The sequence below is a fragment of the Protopterus annectens genome, chromosome 3.part1 (genome assembly GCF_019279795.1).
Source record: "Protopterus annectens isolate FY-2018-M chromosome 3.part1, PAN1.0, whole genome shotgun sequence".
Taxonomy (NCBI): Eukaryota; Metazoa; Chordata; order Ceratodontiformes; family Protopteridae; genus Protopterus; species Protopterus annectens.
In genome coordinates this window covers 1039439923-1039455343 of record NC_056732.1, presented here as the reverse complement: position 1 = coordinate 1039455343, position 15421 = coordinate 1039439923, and the positions used below count along the sequence as shown (strand labels likewise).

General features: G+C 44.0%; 1 protein-coding gene across 1 annotated transcript in view; it reads left to right on the top strand.

Annotated features, from left to right (window-relative positions):
* Positions 1–15421, top strand: part of CEP76 (centrosomal protein 76) — a 1583298-nt gene that overhangs the window by 829422 nt on the left and 738455 nt on the right. The window contains exon 7 of the mRNA XM_044067192.1: positions 4793–4921. Coding sequence (XP_043923127.1) covers positions 4793–4921 — 129 coding nt within the window. The remainder of the gene's footprint in view (positions 1–4792; positions 4922–15421) is intronic.

The window sequence follows — 15421 nt, the reverse complement described above, 5'->3', positions numbered from 1 at the left end:
CAGTCAGCAGTCTATCCCCTTAGCTCCTCCCTCTATGGTGCCTGTAGATGTCTCTTCCCACTCTTTTGCTCCCGGACTGAGAGATCCACCACCTCAGGTTTCCCCACTGGGAAGAACCCCCTCTTCCGAGGATTCTCCTGATCCTTCAGGAGATCCTCCGCATAAGAGGACCTGTAAGAGGAAGCACCTAGACTCCCCTGAGTCTACAACTTCAGATACCGACTTAGATGAGTCTGAGGGGTCCCCAAGATCCCCCTCTGAGGATGTCTCTTTTTCAGACATCCTAGAACTCCTAAAACAGAGGGGAAACTGGCCCTCCATAAATCCCTCCGAGGATGAGTCGGTATACCTAGAGGCGTTCAGATCTCGACCCTCCACCTCCTGGGTGTCTCCGCCTTTTGACCCCCTCATGGAGGTAATAGCTCGGAAGGCGTGGGCATCTCCTGATTCCGTAGAACCAGTTCCCAGGAGGCCTTCTAAATTTATTACAGCCCCTTCCGAAAAGCAATTCCTTACAAAAGGTGTCCCTGTTGATGCCATGGTGGTGGCGGCCGCCACTAAGAAGGAACTTGCAGATCCTTCCGTACCAGTCCATCCTCCTAACAAAGATTCTAGGACCATGGACAGGTATGGTAAGCGGATGTTTTCCTCAGCGACCTTTGCTATGCATTCGCTGAATTACTTATGTCACTTCACCAGACTTCAAAGGGACATCCTTAAAGAATTAGGTGAAGTAGTACAGGATCCTACAGCTCCAGGGGCTCAGGACAAGATTGCTTCTCAGCTAGGAATCCTTAACTCCATAGCCAACTCCTCCATGCGGCTGATTTCGTATGCAGCAGATGGAGCGAGTAGAGCTGCAGGGACAGGAGTGGCTCTTAGGCGTCAGTCCTGGATGCGGCTCTGTAATTTTGGAGATCCCTTTAAGGCGTCCTTCACAAACTCTCCCTTCGATGGATCAACATTGTTTGGTCCTCAGGTGAAGGATACGTTGACCAGGTGTGAGCAGGACGGCAAGACTCTCTCTGCCGTAGGGGTCCGTTTTTCCACCCCTTCTAGGCCTTACCCCAAAGGACAGAAGGGCGGAAAGATGTGGTTCTGTAAATCTCAGGGAGTCATGCTGGATACACGTGGTCAGTTTACCCCTAGAGGCAGAGGGGGTAATAATAACAGATGCCACCCTAGGGGCAGAGGGGGTCCACAAAACCAGGGAAGCAGAAAGCCTCTCTCTGACAAGCCCTTCTAGCATCCCTGAGGTGTTGCCCAACTGTCCATCCTTGGAGGCAGTCGGGGGAAGATTATCGCTGTACCCAGAAGCCTGGCGTTCCCTCTCACAAGACAAATGGGTACAGTCGATCATATCCGAGGGTTACAAGATTCCTTTCGAGGAAACTCCCTTCACTCACAAAAATTCCCTTCCAGATGTCCCACCCGCTCTGAGGGAAATCGCAAAATTAGAAGTATCAAAACTTCTACACAAAGGGCCATTCAGCCAGTTACAACAGACCATTCAGAGCCCGGAATCTACTCAAGGTTCTTTTTGGTTCCCAAAAAGGCGGGAGATTGGAGACCAATATTGGACCTCAGCAGGCTCAACAAGTCTGTGAAAAAGACAAGATTTCGGATGGTCACACTTCAATCGATTTTGCCCTTTCTGGGCGAAGACAACTGGATGTGCTCAATATACCTTCAGGATGCGTACTATCACATAAAAATCCACAGACGCTCCAGAAGGTTTCTCCGCTTTCGGCTGGGGTCCAGTCATTACCAATTCAGAGCCCTGCCCTTTGGTCTTACTACAGCCCCCAGAGTGTTCACCAAATGTATGGCAGGTGGTCACGGCTCACCTGAGACGTCAAGGATTCCAGGTGTTTCTGTATCTCGACGACTGGCTCCTCTCAGCCACCACCAGGCATCAACTTCTCCAAGCCAGAGATTACACCCTAAATCTCTGCACTCATTTAGGAATTTCTATCAACTACGAAAAATCCTCCTTATTGCCCTGCCAATCTATTACTTTTATAGGCGCAAATTTAGACACTGTCCAGATGACAGCAAACCTCACAAGCAACAGAATCCTAGATATCCAAAACCATGTGCGGATCATCCTTGCCAGCAAAAAGGTGCAAGCCAGACTGGTCCTAAAGTTTTTGGGCCTCATGGCAGCTGCCATTACTCTTCTCCCTTTGGCCCGCTTTTACATGCGTCTCCTTCAATGGATGTTGTTCACCCAATGGTCCTACCAACAACTCCCCATGCATCATCAAATTCTGGTGACACAAACTTGCAAAAACCATCTATCCTGGTGGATTTATTCTCCCCAGGTTCATCAGGGCAGACCCTTTGTTTCCCCGGCCCGGTAGCCACAGTCACTATGGACGCCTCCTGATCGGGTGGGGGTCATTATCAGGGCAGGATGGTTCATGGGATGTGGCAACCATTCGAATACCACCTGCACATAAATGTCCTAGAGATGAGAGCAGTGCTTTTAACGTTGCAAGCCCTCAACGACTTTCTTCCCTTGGGAACAGTTGCAGTTCACACGGACAATATGTCCGTAGTGTGGTATATCAACAAGCAGGGCGGAACCAAGTCCTACCCCTTGTGTCGAGAAGCTCTCAGACTTTGGCAATGGGCGATCTCCTCTCATCGGTTTCTGGTAGCAACGCATATCCCTGGGAAAACCAACATTTTAGCGGACAGATTGAGCAGAGCTATTCTCATGCCTCACGAGTGGTCTCTCAAACAATCTATAGTGGAGGAGATTTTTCAAGAATGGGGTCGGCCATGTTGCGATCTTTTTGCTACTCCCCAAAACAGCAAATGCCCGGACTTCTTCTCTCTCTTCCCACTTCCAGGCCATCCCCCCAGAGACGCTCTTACCCAAGATTGGCCCCAGGGACTTCTTTATGCCTTTCCTCCCTTTTCTTTGATACCACAGGTACTCCAGAAAGCTACTGTTTTGAGAGCCAAAATGATTCTCATTGCCCCGTATTGGCCTCGACAAATTTGGTTTCCGTTCCTCCATCGTCACCTCTTGGCACAGCTGTGGCATCTGGACCCAGTGCCAGATCTTCTGATCCACCAATCGGGTCAGCTGCATCGGTCCATTCCTTCTCTCAACCTCACAGCTTGGTTGCTCCACTTCCTTCCTTAGCCAAGCTTCCTATGATCTCTAACCCTGTTAGGGATATCATAGTGGCTTCCCTTAAATCCTCTACTAGAAGGATTTACACTAGCAAGTGGAAACGTTTCTCCCTTTGGGCGAAATCAAGGAATATAGATCCCTTTACTGCCCCTGTTCATGCAGTTTTGGATTTTTTAGCGGAAATCTTTCACTCGGGTTCTTCAGCTTCCACTGTCAAAGTTCAGTTAGCTGCAATCTCGAACTTTCATGTCGGTTTTGCAGACCACAACATTATGTCCCACAGGCTTTGCAAAGCTTTTCTAAGAGGAGTTTTTCTCCTTAATCCTCCTGTCAGGAGTCCTCCTCCTCAATGGGACCTAAATCTAGTGCTGACATCCTTAGTTCTTCCTCCCTTCGAGCCAGCTCTTTCATGTTCTCTAAAGTTTCTTTCATGGAAGACACTCTTCCTTGTCACTATTACCTCAGCTAGGAGAGTGTCAGAACTGCATGCCCTCTCTGTTCGTCCCCCATATTTGGTCTTCCACAAGGACAGAGTATCCTTGAGAACTAATCCTTCCTTTTTGCCCAAGGTTGCTTCAAAAACAAATTTAAACCAATCTATTGATCTCCCGGTATTTTTCCCCAATTACTCCAACAGATCGGAACAAAAATTATATTATCTTGATGTTCACCGCCAACTCAGATATTATTTGGACAGAACAAAACAATTCAGAAAGTTTGATCAACTCTTTCTTTCTTATGCTGAGAATAAGAAAGGCCTTCCTGTTTCCAAAGTGACCTTGTCTAGATGGCGTTCTTCCACCATTTCTGAAATCTATCAACTTAGGGGCAAACAGCTGTGCTCAAAACCAAAGGCACATTCCACCAGAAGCTTAGCCACTTCCACAGCTTTTCAGGCTAGACTTCCCTTAGATTCTATTTGTGCAGCAGCCACTTAGGCCACTTCTCATACCTTTGTTTCTCATTACAAATTGGATTTGGCCTCCAGGCATAGAGCCAGTTTTGGTTCTACGGTTCTCAAGAGTCTGTTCCATTGAGCCACCCAGGATAGAGGTGCTAGGGACGCGGTCCCATCCAGCAAGAATGAAGGCGAGATTGACAACTTAACATTTAGAAGTTAAGTACCTACCATAACGTTCCATGTTAGTTGTCTTCTCTCGCCTTCTTTCTTGCGACCCTCCCTCCTGCCCCCTTGCCTGGACAGACTTTGATCTCCCTTGTCAGGAAGATTGCTTCTTTGGGCACCAGTTAGTTATCTGGGTTCCCATTATAGCCCTTTTTTGTTTAGGCTAATTGCTCTTCTTTCCTTAGTAGAAAGTTTTTTGTGCTAGGTGTTTTTCCCTATAAGTACCAAACGAGATCTGGGTATATACCGCCTTGCATCATGGGATATGGGGCTGCCTTGAGCTGGTAAAAGTGACTCTCGAGCTTAGCAAGTGCCGAGTCGGAGCCGAGGATCGGCACCGAACCCATCCAGCAAGAAAGAAGGCGAGAGAAGACAACTAACATGGGACGTTATGGTAGGTACATAACTTCTAATTTTCAGCATTCACTGCCTACTGAGCAACTGCTTTGAATTTTAGAAAGACAAAATACAGATTACTGTTGAAACCTGTTAAAACAGATATTTATTTCATACTGCAGTTTACTTTGGAGCGCCAGAGAACAGCAGAGAAGGAAAGATTGTTTCTTGTCTATGCCAAACAGTGGTGGAGAGAATATTTGCAGATCCGGCCTTCCCACAGTACACGGCTAGTGAAAATATTTGCACAGGTTAGTATTGGTGAAAAAAATGTGATTTTAGAGGATGGAGCAGTTGCCTTGCTATGTGGTTTGTTGGGCTTTTTTATTGATCTTCCTTACTTTACACACTTTCTTTATCTTTTTTCCTGCTAGTTAGCAATAATCCATTTGGAGCATATGTCCTTTGGTATGTACAGTACTTTTTGGCACTGATGAGCACTAACAAGACTTGTTCCAAAATCCTTCTTGATACCTTTACATTATCATTAATTCTGTTTACATTATCCTAGGTTAATTGGATGTAATAAGGGCTAAACTACGTCAGTTATATGGTCGCAACTGCAAGAATAACATTTTTAACACCTTTATTGAATTATCACTTGTGACATAGGCAAATTTACATTTACATGAAAGCAATCAAACTGTATTAACAAATTCATGTTTAATGTTTACAAATATTATACTTCGCATATATTGCAATATATCATATAACATAAGCAACATTACAGAAATTATTCAATTCCTGCCTTTTTTGTTAAGCAAGAAACATTTTTATTAAACTATCATTACAATGTAGGCAATCATACATTTATATAAATGGAAACAATCAACACTGACACAATCCTTTTAAGCATTTCACATTACAAACCATACTAACACACTCATAGTTGCAAACATTATGCATCACTTATAATCTACCCAATCATTTTCAATGAACTGAAAGCATAACATTGAGCAAAATACTGCAAGAGCTGTGTTTTGAATGTGGGTAGATATTCTTTGTATTTCACTGTTGTAGTCATTACCTATGGGTTATCCCTGCTGTGTTAGCCATCGGCCTGCCCAAATACCAGAGTCAGTGTTTTTCTACGCCAGCTGCTGTCGCTTGCTGCCTGACGTCAGGTCGTTAATGCTGTAAAGGAAGGCAGCCAACGCCATTACATCAGTCTTTCTTGCTGTGGAGCCCGTAGCAGAAGTAATTCTCAAGTGTGCTGGTCGGTTGCTACCAGTGTTTGAATTACAGCTGAAAACGTCTAAAGCTAAGTACCCCGTTGGGGATCCTTTTTTCTTGCACTAACCGATGTCCGAAAAAGTTAACAATTGTTTTACCTGTGGAAAGCAAATACCACACTGAGACTTCCATTCATACTGCGTCAATTGTTTAGGCCCAGACCACAACGTCTCCCATTGCCGGTTCTGTGCCCTCTTTAACGCGAGAACCATTCATCTTAGAGCTCTTATTGTAGCCAGGTATTTTCGTCTTCCATTTTTGCATTCCAAAATGGCATCCATCAGGCAACAATTCGTAGACATTCTGAAAAAAACGTAAGGGTGTAGAGACAGACCGCACAAGGCTAAGCAATTCTATCGTTAAGTAAGTTGTCAGTTCTCCGGAATTCAGTGAGACGCCTTTGCAACCCTTGATGCCTGATTCGATAACTTTGCAGGCCTCTACTGAGACCGTTTCAGAGTCTGGTTGTCCCGCAGAAATCTTCTTCATCTTCCGAGCCTTTGGTTGTCTCTGCCTTGGTTTGGTCTGGATCCGCGACACAGGCACCAGCTTCTAAGGAGATTTTTCACACTACCGACTCTAGACAAAAAGTGAAGTCTTCTCCTCTGACTACCATTTCTCTCAGACCGATGGATACTCTTAGGCCTAGAGGCAAGGCCACACCTAGGAAAACTACCTCTAGCCACCATTTTACTCCTGCTCCACCACCCCAAGCTCAAATGCTTAAAATGGCGGAGGATCTTATCACCCTTATCAAGGGTAGTCAGGCTGCACCGTCTAAAAGGAAAAGAGACCCTTCCCCTGAAATACTGACAGAACAGAATTCTGAGCAGTCTGATTATTCAGATTTTGAAGAGAAACAACAACCTCTTACTGCTTATGAGTATTCAGATGCAAAGGAATCCATTCCTTCTGCCTCCCCACCAGAAGATCTTTCCTTTGCGGAAACCCTTCACACCCTCAGGGAACATTTCCACTGGAAATCTCAGGACTTTCCTCAGTCTAAGAAAAGGCTAAGAGAATTTCTAGACCTGCCCCAGCACAGAACCTTGGCCATCCCTCCAATCTTAGAGGTAGTTGAGGATGTCTTCTATGAATCCAGCTTAACTCCTGACACCCTCCCACCTGCTCCCAGAAAACCTGACAGGTATTACAGAGTACTGGATTCTCTCAAATACCTGTACAGAAATCCTGCTGCAGAACTAGAGGTCATTACACAGGGACCAAAAGAAGCTAAGGCTAATTCTGAAAAGAATCCTATTCCTTTTGACAAGGACTCCAGAGCTCTGGACAGATGGGGTAAAAAGGTATACACCTCTGCAACCTTAGCTATCAGAACAGTCAGCTGTCAGATGTTCTTCATGTTTCACTGTTGCAGTCATTACATTTGCATAATCTGCTGGTAGGTTGCCCTCAATCGGCCTGATTTCCAAAGTCTTGGGTCCTGCGTCGGTTGCTGTCCTCTCTTCCATGACGTCAGGTTGTAAGGGGTATAAAACATGCAGCCAACGCCATTTTCTTTAGTCTTTCTTGCTGCGCGGTGCTAGAAGCAGAATCATTTCGTAAGTGCTGGTCGGCCGACTACTGAAATATTCCAGTTTGAGTTTCAGAACCGAAGTCTTCACTAAAGCTAAGTACCCAGTTGGGGAAACTTTTTTCTTGCTTTTTACCGATGACAGAAAAAGTTAATGATTGTATTACTTGTGGGAAGCAAATACCTCATAAGGATTTCCATTTATACTGTATTCCTTGCCTAGGCCCTAATCACAACATGCCTGGCTGTCGGTTTTGTGCTAGATTTAACCAAGCACTATTAAGCGTCGGTATATTTTTGCATCTAAGTATTTTGGAAACAGATTTAACTACCCAGAAATGTCGTCGGATAGCAACCCGACTACCGGAGTACATAAATAACGCAAAGAAAAGGACAGAGAAAGGCAGTCGAGATCCAAAACCGACGACGAAGCTTCTCCTAAGCCAGTCGCCGGATCGCCGGTACTCAGTGAGATGCTTTTGCAGCCCCTGATACCCGCTACTTTTGAGTCGCAGGCCTCTACCGACACCCATGTGGAGTCTGGCATGCCTCAAGATACTCAAGGTATTGGACCGATGGATGTGTCTCCCTCAGATGGGTCTAGAGCCGCTGAGCAGGCACCGGCTTCTGAGGGTGTATTCAGATCTCGACGTTTATATATCAAACCGATGACAGCTACAAAACCGAAGACAAAGGCAACTTCTAAAACTAAAAAAACTGATGCATGAACCACGTGCATAGGCCTCTATGCCTAAAAAACAGATGATCAAAATGGCTGAAGACCTTATTACCTTGATCAGGGGTACCCATCCCCCTCCAGATAAGAGGCCTAGGCAAGACACTGATTATGAATCTTCAGGTCAGGTTTCTATTTCTTCTGATTCCTCTTCTGATCAGGAATTATCTATTCCTCCCTATGAGGATTCTGATGCTGAGGAGTCTATTCCATCTGCATCTCCTCCAGAGGATTATTCATTTGGAGAAACCTTGCATACTTTGAGGGAGCATTTTCACTGGGAGAGTCAAAACTTCTCAGAATCAAAAAAAAGAGGCTCAGGGATTTCCTTCTTCTCTCTCAGCACAAGCCTTTAGCCATTCCCCCTGTTTTAGAAATTGTAGATGATGTGTTTTCGGAGTCAAGCTTGACCCCTGACTCCTTACCTCCAGCTTCCAGTAAGCCTGACCGATATTACACGGTCCCTGACTTACATAAATTTTTATTTAGAAACCCTGCTGCTGATCCTGAAACTATTTCACAGGGTGCAAAGGGAGTAAAGGCCTCAACAGCAAAAATTCCTACTACTCTGACAGAGATTCAAGGGCACTAGACAAATGGGGAAAAAAGGTTTATACATCTGCAACCTTGGCAGTCAGGGCTTTAAACTGTCAATTTCCTATGCTTAAGTACCAACAACATGTTATGGGGTTGCTGAAACAGAAAATGATGTTGATTTCAGAATGTGCAGAAAATAAAGAATTACAGGAATTATTGCATGCAGCTGAACAAGTTGGAAAGCATACTTTACAATGTGGTTTTGATTCCTTAGAGGCCTCCTGCAGGGCCGCAGTTACTGGATCTGTGATTAGGAGGCATGCCTGGTTAAAGGAACAAAATTTGCCTGATCATGTTAAAGCTAAATTGCTAGATGCACCTTTACAGCATGATTCTCTGTTTGGTATTAAGGCAGAAGAGGTTTTAAAGAAAATGGAAGACAAAGCTAAGTCTATGCAAACTGTTAAAGACTTCTTACAAGTGCAGCCACCAAGATTCAGTAGACACTGGCCTACAAAAAATGGTCCTTTCCTGTGTCAGACAGAGCTCAAAGGGGCAAATCCAGGCACCCAAAGGGTTCCAGGTACCAGGCGCAAGATTCATACAGGTCAAAACAATGGGGCACATCTACCTCCAAATCAGGGGGAGATAAAGCGCAAACCTACAGAAAACAGTCCCAATGACTTCCCTCTGCCTACACCAAGCACTTAACTTTTGACAGCACCCTTAGGGGGAAAATTAGCACTTTTTGCTCAAAACTGGCAGTTAATAACCCAGGACAAGTGGGTACTAAACATAGTATCACAGGGATACAGATTCCATCTCCAAACTCTGCCAATGGCAAATGGTTGGCCAGCTCTGCACACAAATCAGTGGGCAGAGGCACAGAAACAGGTTACATCCCTCATGGATATGGGGGCATTCAACCAGTACCAGAACAGGAAAAAGGACAAGGTTTTTACTCAAGACTGTTCTTGGTACCCAGAAAGGACGAGGCCTGGCGGCCAATACTGGATTTGTCAATTCTGAACACATACCTGGACATTCCAAAATTCAAAATGCTGACTCTGCAGCAGCTTCTGCCCATGCTGGGTAAGGATGCTTGGCTGGTGACATTAGACCTAAAAGAGGTATACCTGCATGTCCCAATAAGACAGTCATGCAGAAGATTCAAGGCTGGCTTAATGCATTACCAATTCTCTGCACTGCCCTTTGGCTTATCTACTGCGCCCAGGGTCTTTACAAAGTGCCTGGCACCAGTAATTGCATTTTGCAGACAAAGAAGTATACAAATATATCCTTACTTGGACGACTGTTTCCTTCAAGCAGAGAACAAGGACACTCTTCTTCGACACCTGGCGTTTGTGAAAAGGCTTCTAACATGCCTAGGGTACACAATAAACGAAAAGAAATCACAATTGGTACCCTCTCAAAAGATAACATTCCTGGGTGCAAGCTTGAATACAACTGCCCAGATCGGTTACCTTACATCAGACAAACAAAGGCAACTGACTACTTATTTCAAACTGATGGCAACAAAAACCCAGTCTTCTGCAAGACAAATTCTGCAGGCTCTGGGCTTCATGGCATCCTGCATCCTACTAATTCCATATGCAAGACTGCATATGAGGAAACTTCAATGGTACCTAAAAAGTTTATGGAGTCAACATTCACACAGTCTGGAAACAATGATTCCTCTCACTCCCTGCCGGCAACAGGAGTTTCTATGGTGGGCAAAGGCCTGTCACCAAAACATGGGACGGCCCTTCACTCTACCCCCTGCCAGCCAAACCTTGACAACAAATGCTTCAGATTATGCCTGGGGGGGCCCACATGGCAGGAAGATGCATTCAGGGCATGGGCCCCAAATCAAATGCATCTACATATCAACCAGAAAGAGATGCTAGCTGTTCAAAATTCCCTAACAGCCTTCAAGGATTTACTTCATCCAGGACACAACTACTGATAAAGACGGACAACACCACAGTCATGTGGTATATAAACAAGCAAGGGGGCACACACTCATATCCCCTTTGCAGATTAGCCATGGCACTGTGGGACACAGCTTTGACCTACAAGTACATCTTCAAGCCCAATTCCTGCCAGGAAAACAGAACACTCTGGCAGACGATTTAAGCAGAAACCTTATGAATCCTTACGAGTGGAAACTAAATCCACAAGTCTTCAGCATGATAACAGAGAAATGGGAGATCCCAGACATAGATCTGTTTGCCTCTCCTCAAAATTATCAATTGAAAAGATTCTGCACAAGGACTTATCACAGACAAGCATGGAAAGTGGACGCCCTATCCTTCAGTTGGAAAAACCTATCAGTTTATGCCTTTCCTCCTCTGCCTTTTCTACCCAAGGTCCTCCTAAAAGTCAGACAAGAGAAGCCAAAGATGATATTAATTGCCCCAGACTGGCCCTGCCAATACTGGTACCCAATCATAAGGAACTTGTCTCAATACCCAGCATGGACCTTGCCTCAAAGACCACAACTACTGTCCCAGCAAAACAATCGGATCCTGCACAATCAACTACAGACTCTAAACCTGGCAGCATGGCTAATTATGTAATCATACAAACAACACCTCTCAGTAAAGCTGTGATGGATGTCATTTTGGAAGCCAGAAGGCCTAGTACTAGAAAATCTTATGCTGACAAGTGGAAGAGATTCTGTGCTTGGAATCAAGCACAAGGAACTGATACAGGAGAACCAAATATTCCTCAGATATTACAATACTTAACTGAGATGCTTGACAAAGGCCTATCTTTTTCATCAATCAAAATCCATGCCTCTGCTGTTTTGGCTCATTACAACACAGAGCCACCAATCTTTTCTCATCTGTTACTAAAGCAGTATCTTAGAGGAGCCAAAAATTTAAGGCCCCCTAGAAGATCACCATTACCTGCATGGGACTTCAGTTATGTTTTGGAAAAGCTCACCCTGCCTTCATATGAACCAGCTGCTACCGCTGATGTAAAGTTCTTATCATGGAAGACTGCTCTGTTACTAGCAATTACTTCAGCAAGAAGAGTTTCAGAGCTACAGGCCCTCATGGCTGTAGAACCTTTTATCATATTTTACCCGGACAGGGTGTCTCTCAGCACAAATCCTACTTTTATGCCTAAGGTGTTTTCCAGTGTGGCTCTTAACCAAACAATTCATCTGCCAACTTTTTATCCAAATCCGCAGAACAAAGGGGAGAGAATTCTGCATTCCTTGTATGTACACAGACAGCTAAGATTCTCCTTGAGCAGGACTAAAGCTCTAAGAAAAACTGAGCAATTACTAGTTTCATATGCTGCAGGATCAGAAGGAAATGCTGTTTCAAAGCAGACAGTTTCAAAGTGGATAAGCCACTGCATCCGTTTGTGCTACTTACACTATGGTAAACCTGTGCCCAAGGGCATTAGATCTCATTCCACCAGAGCTGCAGCTACTTCAGCAACCTTTCTCAGAGGAGTACCAACCAAAGACATTCTAGAGGCTGCTACTTGGAGTTCTGTTCACACCTTTACAAAGCATTACCATTTGCCTCTCTACTCTAAGTCCAGGGAAGGCTTTGCCACTGCATTGCTGCAGGGCCTTATAGCTGCACCTAATACCCTTTAAAAACTCAAAAGAACGTCCATTCCCACAAACACTCCTACTGTTACACAGGGACATTCACCCCAACCCTGGCCCTGAAAATTCCCTCCACCACTCCCTCGCTAACCAAACTACTAACCTCTTGAGTTCACCTTTCTCTTCTAACTCTCATACAATAGCGCACCTAAACATTCGTAGCATTAACAACAAAATCACAGAACTCCATGCTTTAATTGACCTCTACGCATTTGATATCCTCTGTCTTACTGAAACCTGGCTTAAACCAGGTACCAAAGACAATGAAATGACCTCACCTGGATATAGCATTTTAAGGCAGGATCGTCTAAACAAAAAGGGTGGGGGAATTGCCTTACTCTATAAATCTGAACTGCAGGTGTCCTCAATCGACTCCCTGCCCCCCCCCCCTGCCAATGCTGAAATACTCTGCAGCAAATTCCAAATAAATAAAAGCAAAGCCATATATATAATATGTTCCTATATCCCCCCTGGCAACAACTTAAATACACTTGAAAACATTCTTAGCTGGCTCTCCTGTAACTTTCCTCAGGAAACCATAATATTAGGAGACTTTAATATTGATTGGAACTCCTGCATAACACCAAAACCCACCTATCACCTCAGCCTCTTTAATTTTCAACAAACCATAAACTCCCCAACCAGGATACACAAAACTACCAGTAAACAAGCCACCCTGGACTGGATATTAGTCAACAACAATCACCTCTTGTATAAAACTGGAACACTCCCAGATAATATCAGCGACCATCTCCTCACCTACATCACTAAACAAAAAAATAACAATCTCAAACAGGCTAGCTATCGTACTATACGTAACAAAAAAAACTTTAACCTTCCTACTTTCCGTAATGAACTCAGAGTTCAACTGGTCAGCTCTAAAACACCTCCCCCTAGATGAGGCAGTTACCCTCTTCAACAACATATTTCTCCAAATTCTTGACCATCACCCCCCCCCCCCTCGCTTAATTAGAACAGGATCCAAAGCTGCCCCTTGGCTTTCTAAAGAAACCAAGCAAACTATGGTCAAAATGGAGAGCTACAAAAAACCCAACTGACCATCAAAACTTCAAACACCTTAGAAATACTACAAAAAAACTCACCTATCTTGATAAAAAAAATTATTACCTTCAATATCAACAAAATCAAAATCTTAACCCCAAAAAATTCTGGTCAGGAATCAATAAACTGCTCCATCCAGGGAATACCAAAACACCTACTCCAACTAACCTAGCTCAGACCCTTCCTAACATAATTGCCAATACATTCAACAACTTCTTCTCTGAAACAGTCACCTCTCTAGCAAACACCATGGCTCCCCCCACTTCCCTTCAAAAGACCTCTCCTCAAATAAACACCCCCACTCTAAAATTTAGTACAATCTCCACAACCTATATACGTAAATTACTCTCAAAACTTAAACCATGCACTCCATCAGCCAACCAACTACCAGCCAAATATCTGCAACTAGCAGCAGCAGAACTAGCATACCCAGTCTCCATCTTAATTAACAGAACAATAGCCAAATCTACTATTCCTTTCCTTTGGAAGGTCTCCCATATCATTCCTCTGCATAAAGGAGGAAACGCTAATGAACTTACTAATTTCTGTCCCATAGCCCTTCTATCACCACTATCAAAATTATGGAATGTTATATACACCAACAACTTTTAAATCATCTCTTACATAATAGCCTACTTGCAGACTCCCAACATGGCTTTAGACCTTTCCATAGCACTTCTACTGCTCTTCTCTCCTTCTCAGACAATATCAACAAAAATCACAATAACAACCTTTTCTCCTCTGCTTTATTCCTTGACCTCTCTAAAGCCTTTGATATGGTGAACCATCAACTTCTGCTAGACACTTTGAAATCTCTCTCACTTGACTCTATGGCATTGCACTGGTTTGACTCTTACTTGAAAGATAGAAAACAAGCAGTGCTTTGAGCCAGCCATCTATCCTCTCAGCTCCCTGTCACTATCGGTGTCCCTCAAGGATCCATCCTAGGTCCCCTTCTTTTCTCCATATTTATAAATAACCTATCTATTTCACTCCCAACATCCACATGTATTCAGTATGTAGATGATTCAACTCTCATCTGTTCTGCTGTATCTCCAGCTGAACTCCATTCTTCCACCCAAAAAGTCTTTACAGCAGCAGAAAAATGGTTCCAACATATCTGTCTCCTCCTCAATCCCAAAAAAAAATTATTACTTTTCTCACCTACCCTTAAGTCTGCCCCCTTCTCCTTCTCTATTGTGTCTGACAATGGCACTATCATTACACCTGATTATTCCACTAAACTACTAGGCTTTACAATAGATAATCAACTGAACTTTGATTGCCACATTGACCTAACCATCAAAGCTGTTAATAAAAAGATAGGTGCCCTCTATAGACTCAAGCCCTTTCTTACACCAACTAGCAGGGTGTCTCTAGCCCAAACTCATCTCATCTCTACATTATTGTATGCCTCCCCATCCTTAATCAACCTTTCAAAATCTAACCTTCAGAAACTTGCCACAGCCTACCATAGCATTGCCAGATTTGCCACAGGTTCCCCATTTCGTACCCATCATTGTGTTAATCTCAAAAAACTCGACTGGCTTGAACTTCAAAATCTTATTCTCCTCCATCAGTTAGTTGTCACCCATAAAATTCTCCATTACCCTAACAATATACCAATACTTAATAACCTTGTCTCCCCTTACAGGAATCTTACTTCCCTCCGCTCAGCAAACAAACTGCTAGTCACCACTCTAAAATCACACAATGGAGCTGGTGACTCCTTGTTTACAAATATTGTTGGCTCATACTGGAACAAACTTCCCATAGAACTGACCTCCCTAGGCTCATCAAAACTTTTCAAGAAACAACTAAGGAACCATTTCAAATCTAACTGGCTATGCCCTTGCTCTAATCCTGACTGACCTCAGCACCCAATTCTCTTTGCAGCTCTCTCCATTACTTTTCTACTTTGTCTCTACTACTAGTATTCACTCCTCCTCTGTAGCTCACCTAGTATCCACTTAGATATTACTTTTCCTGTAACGTCTCTTCTTTTTACTTGATACACT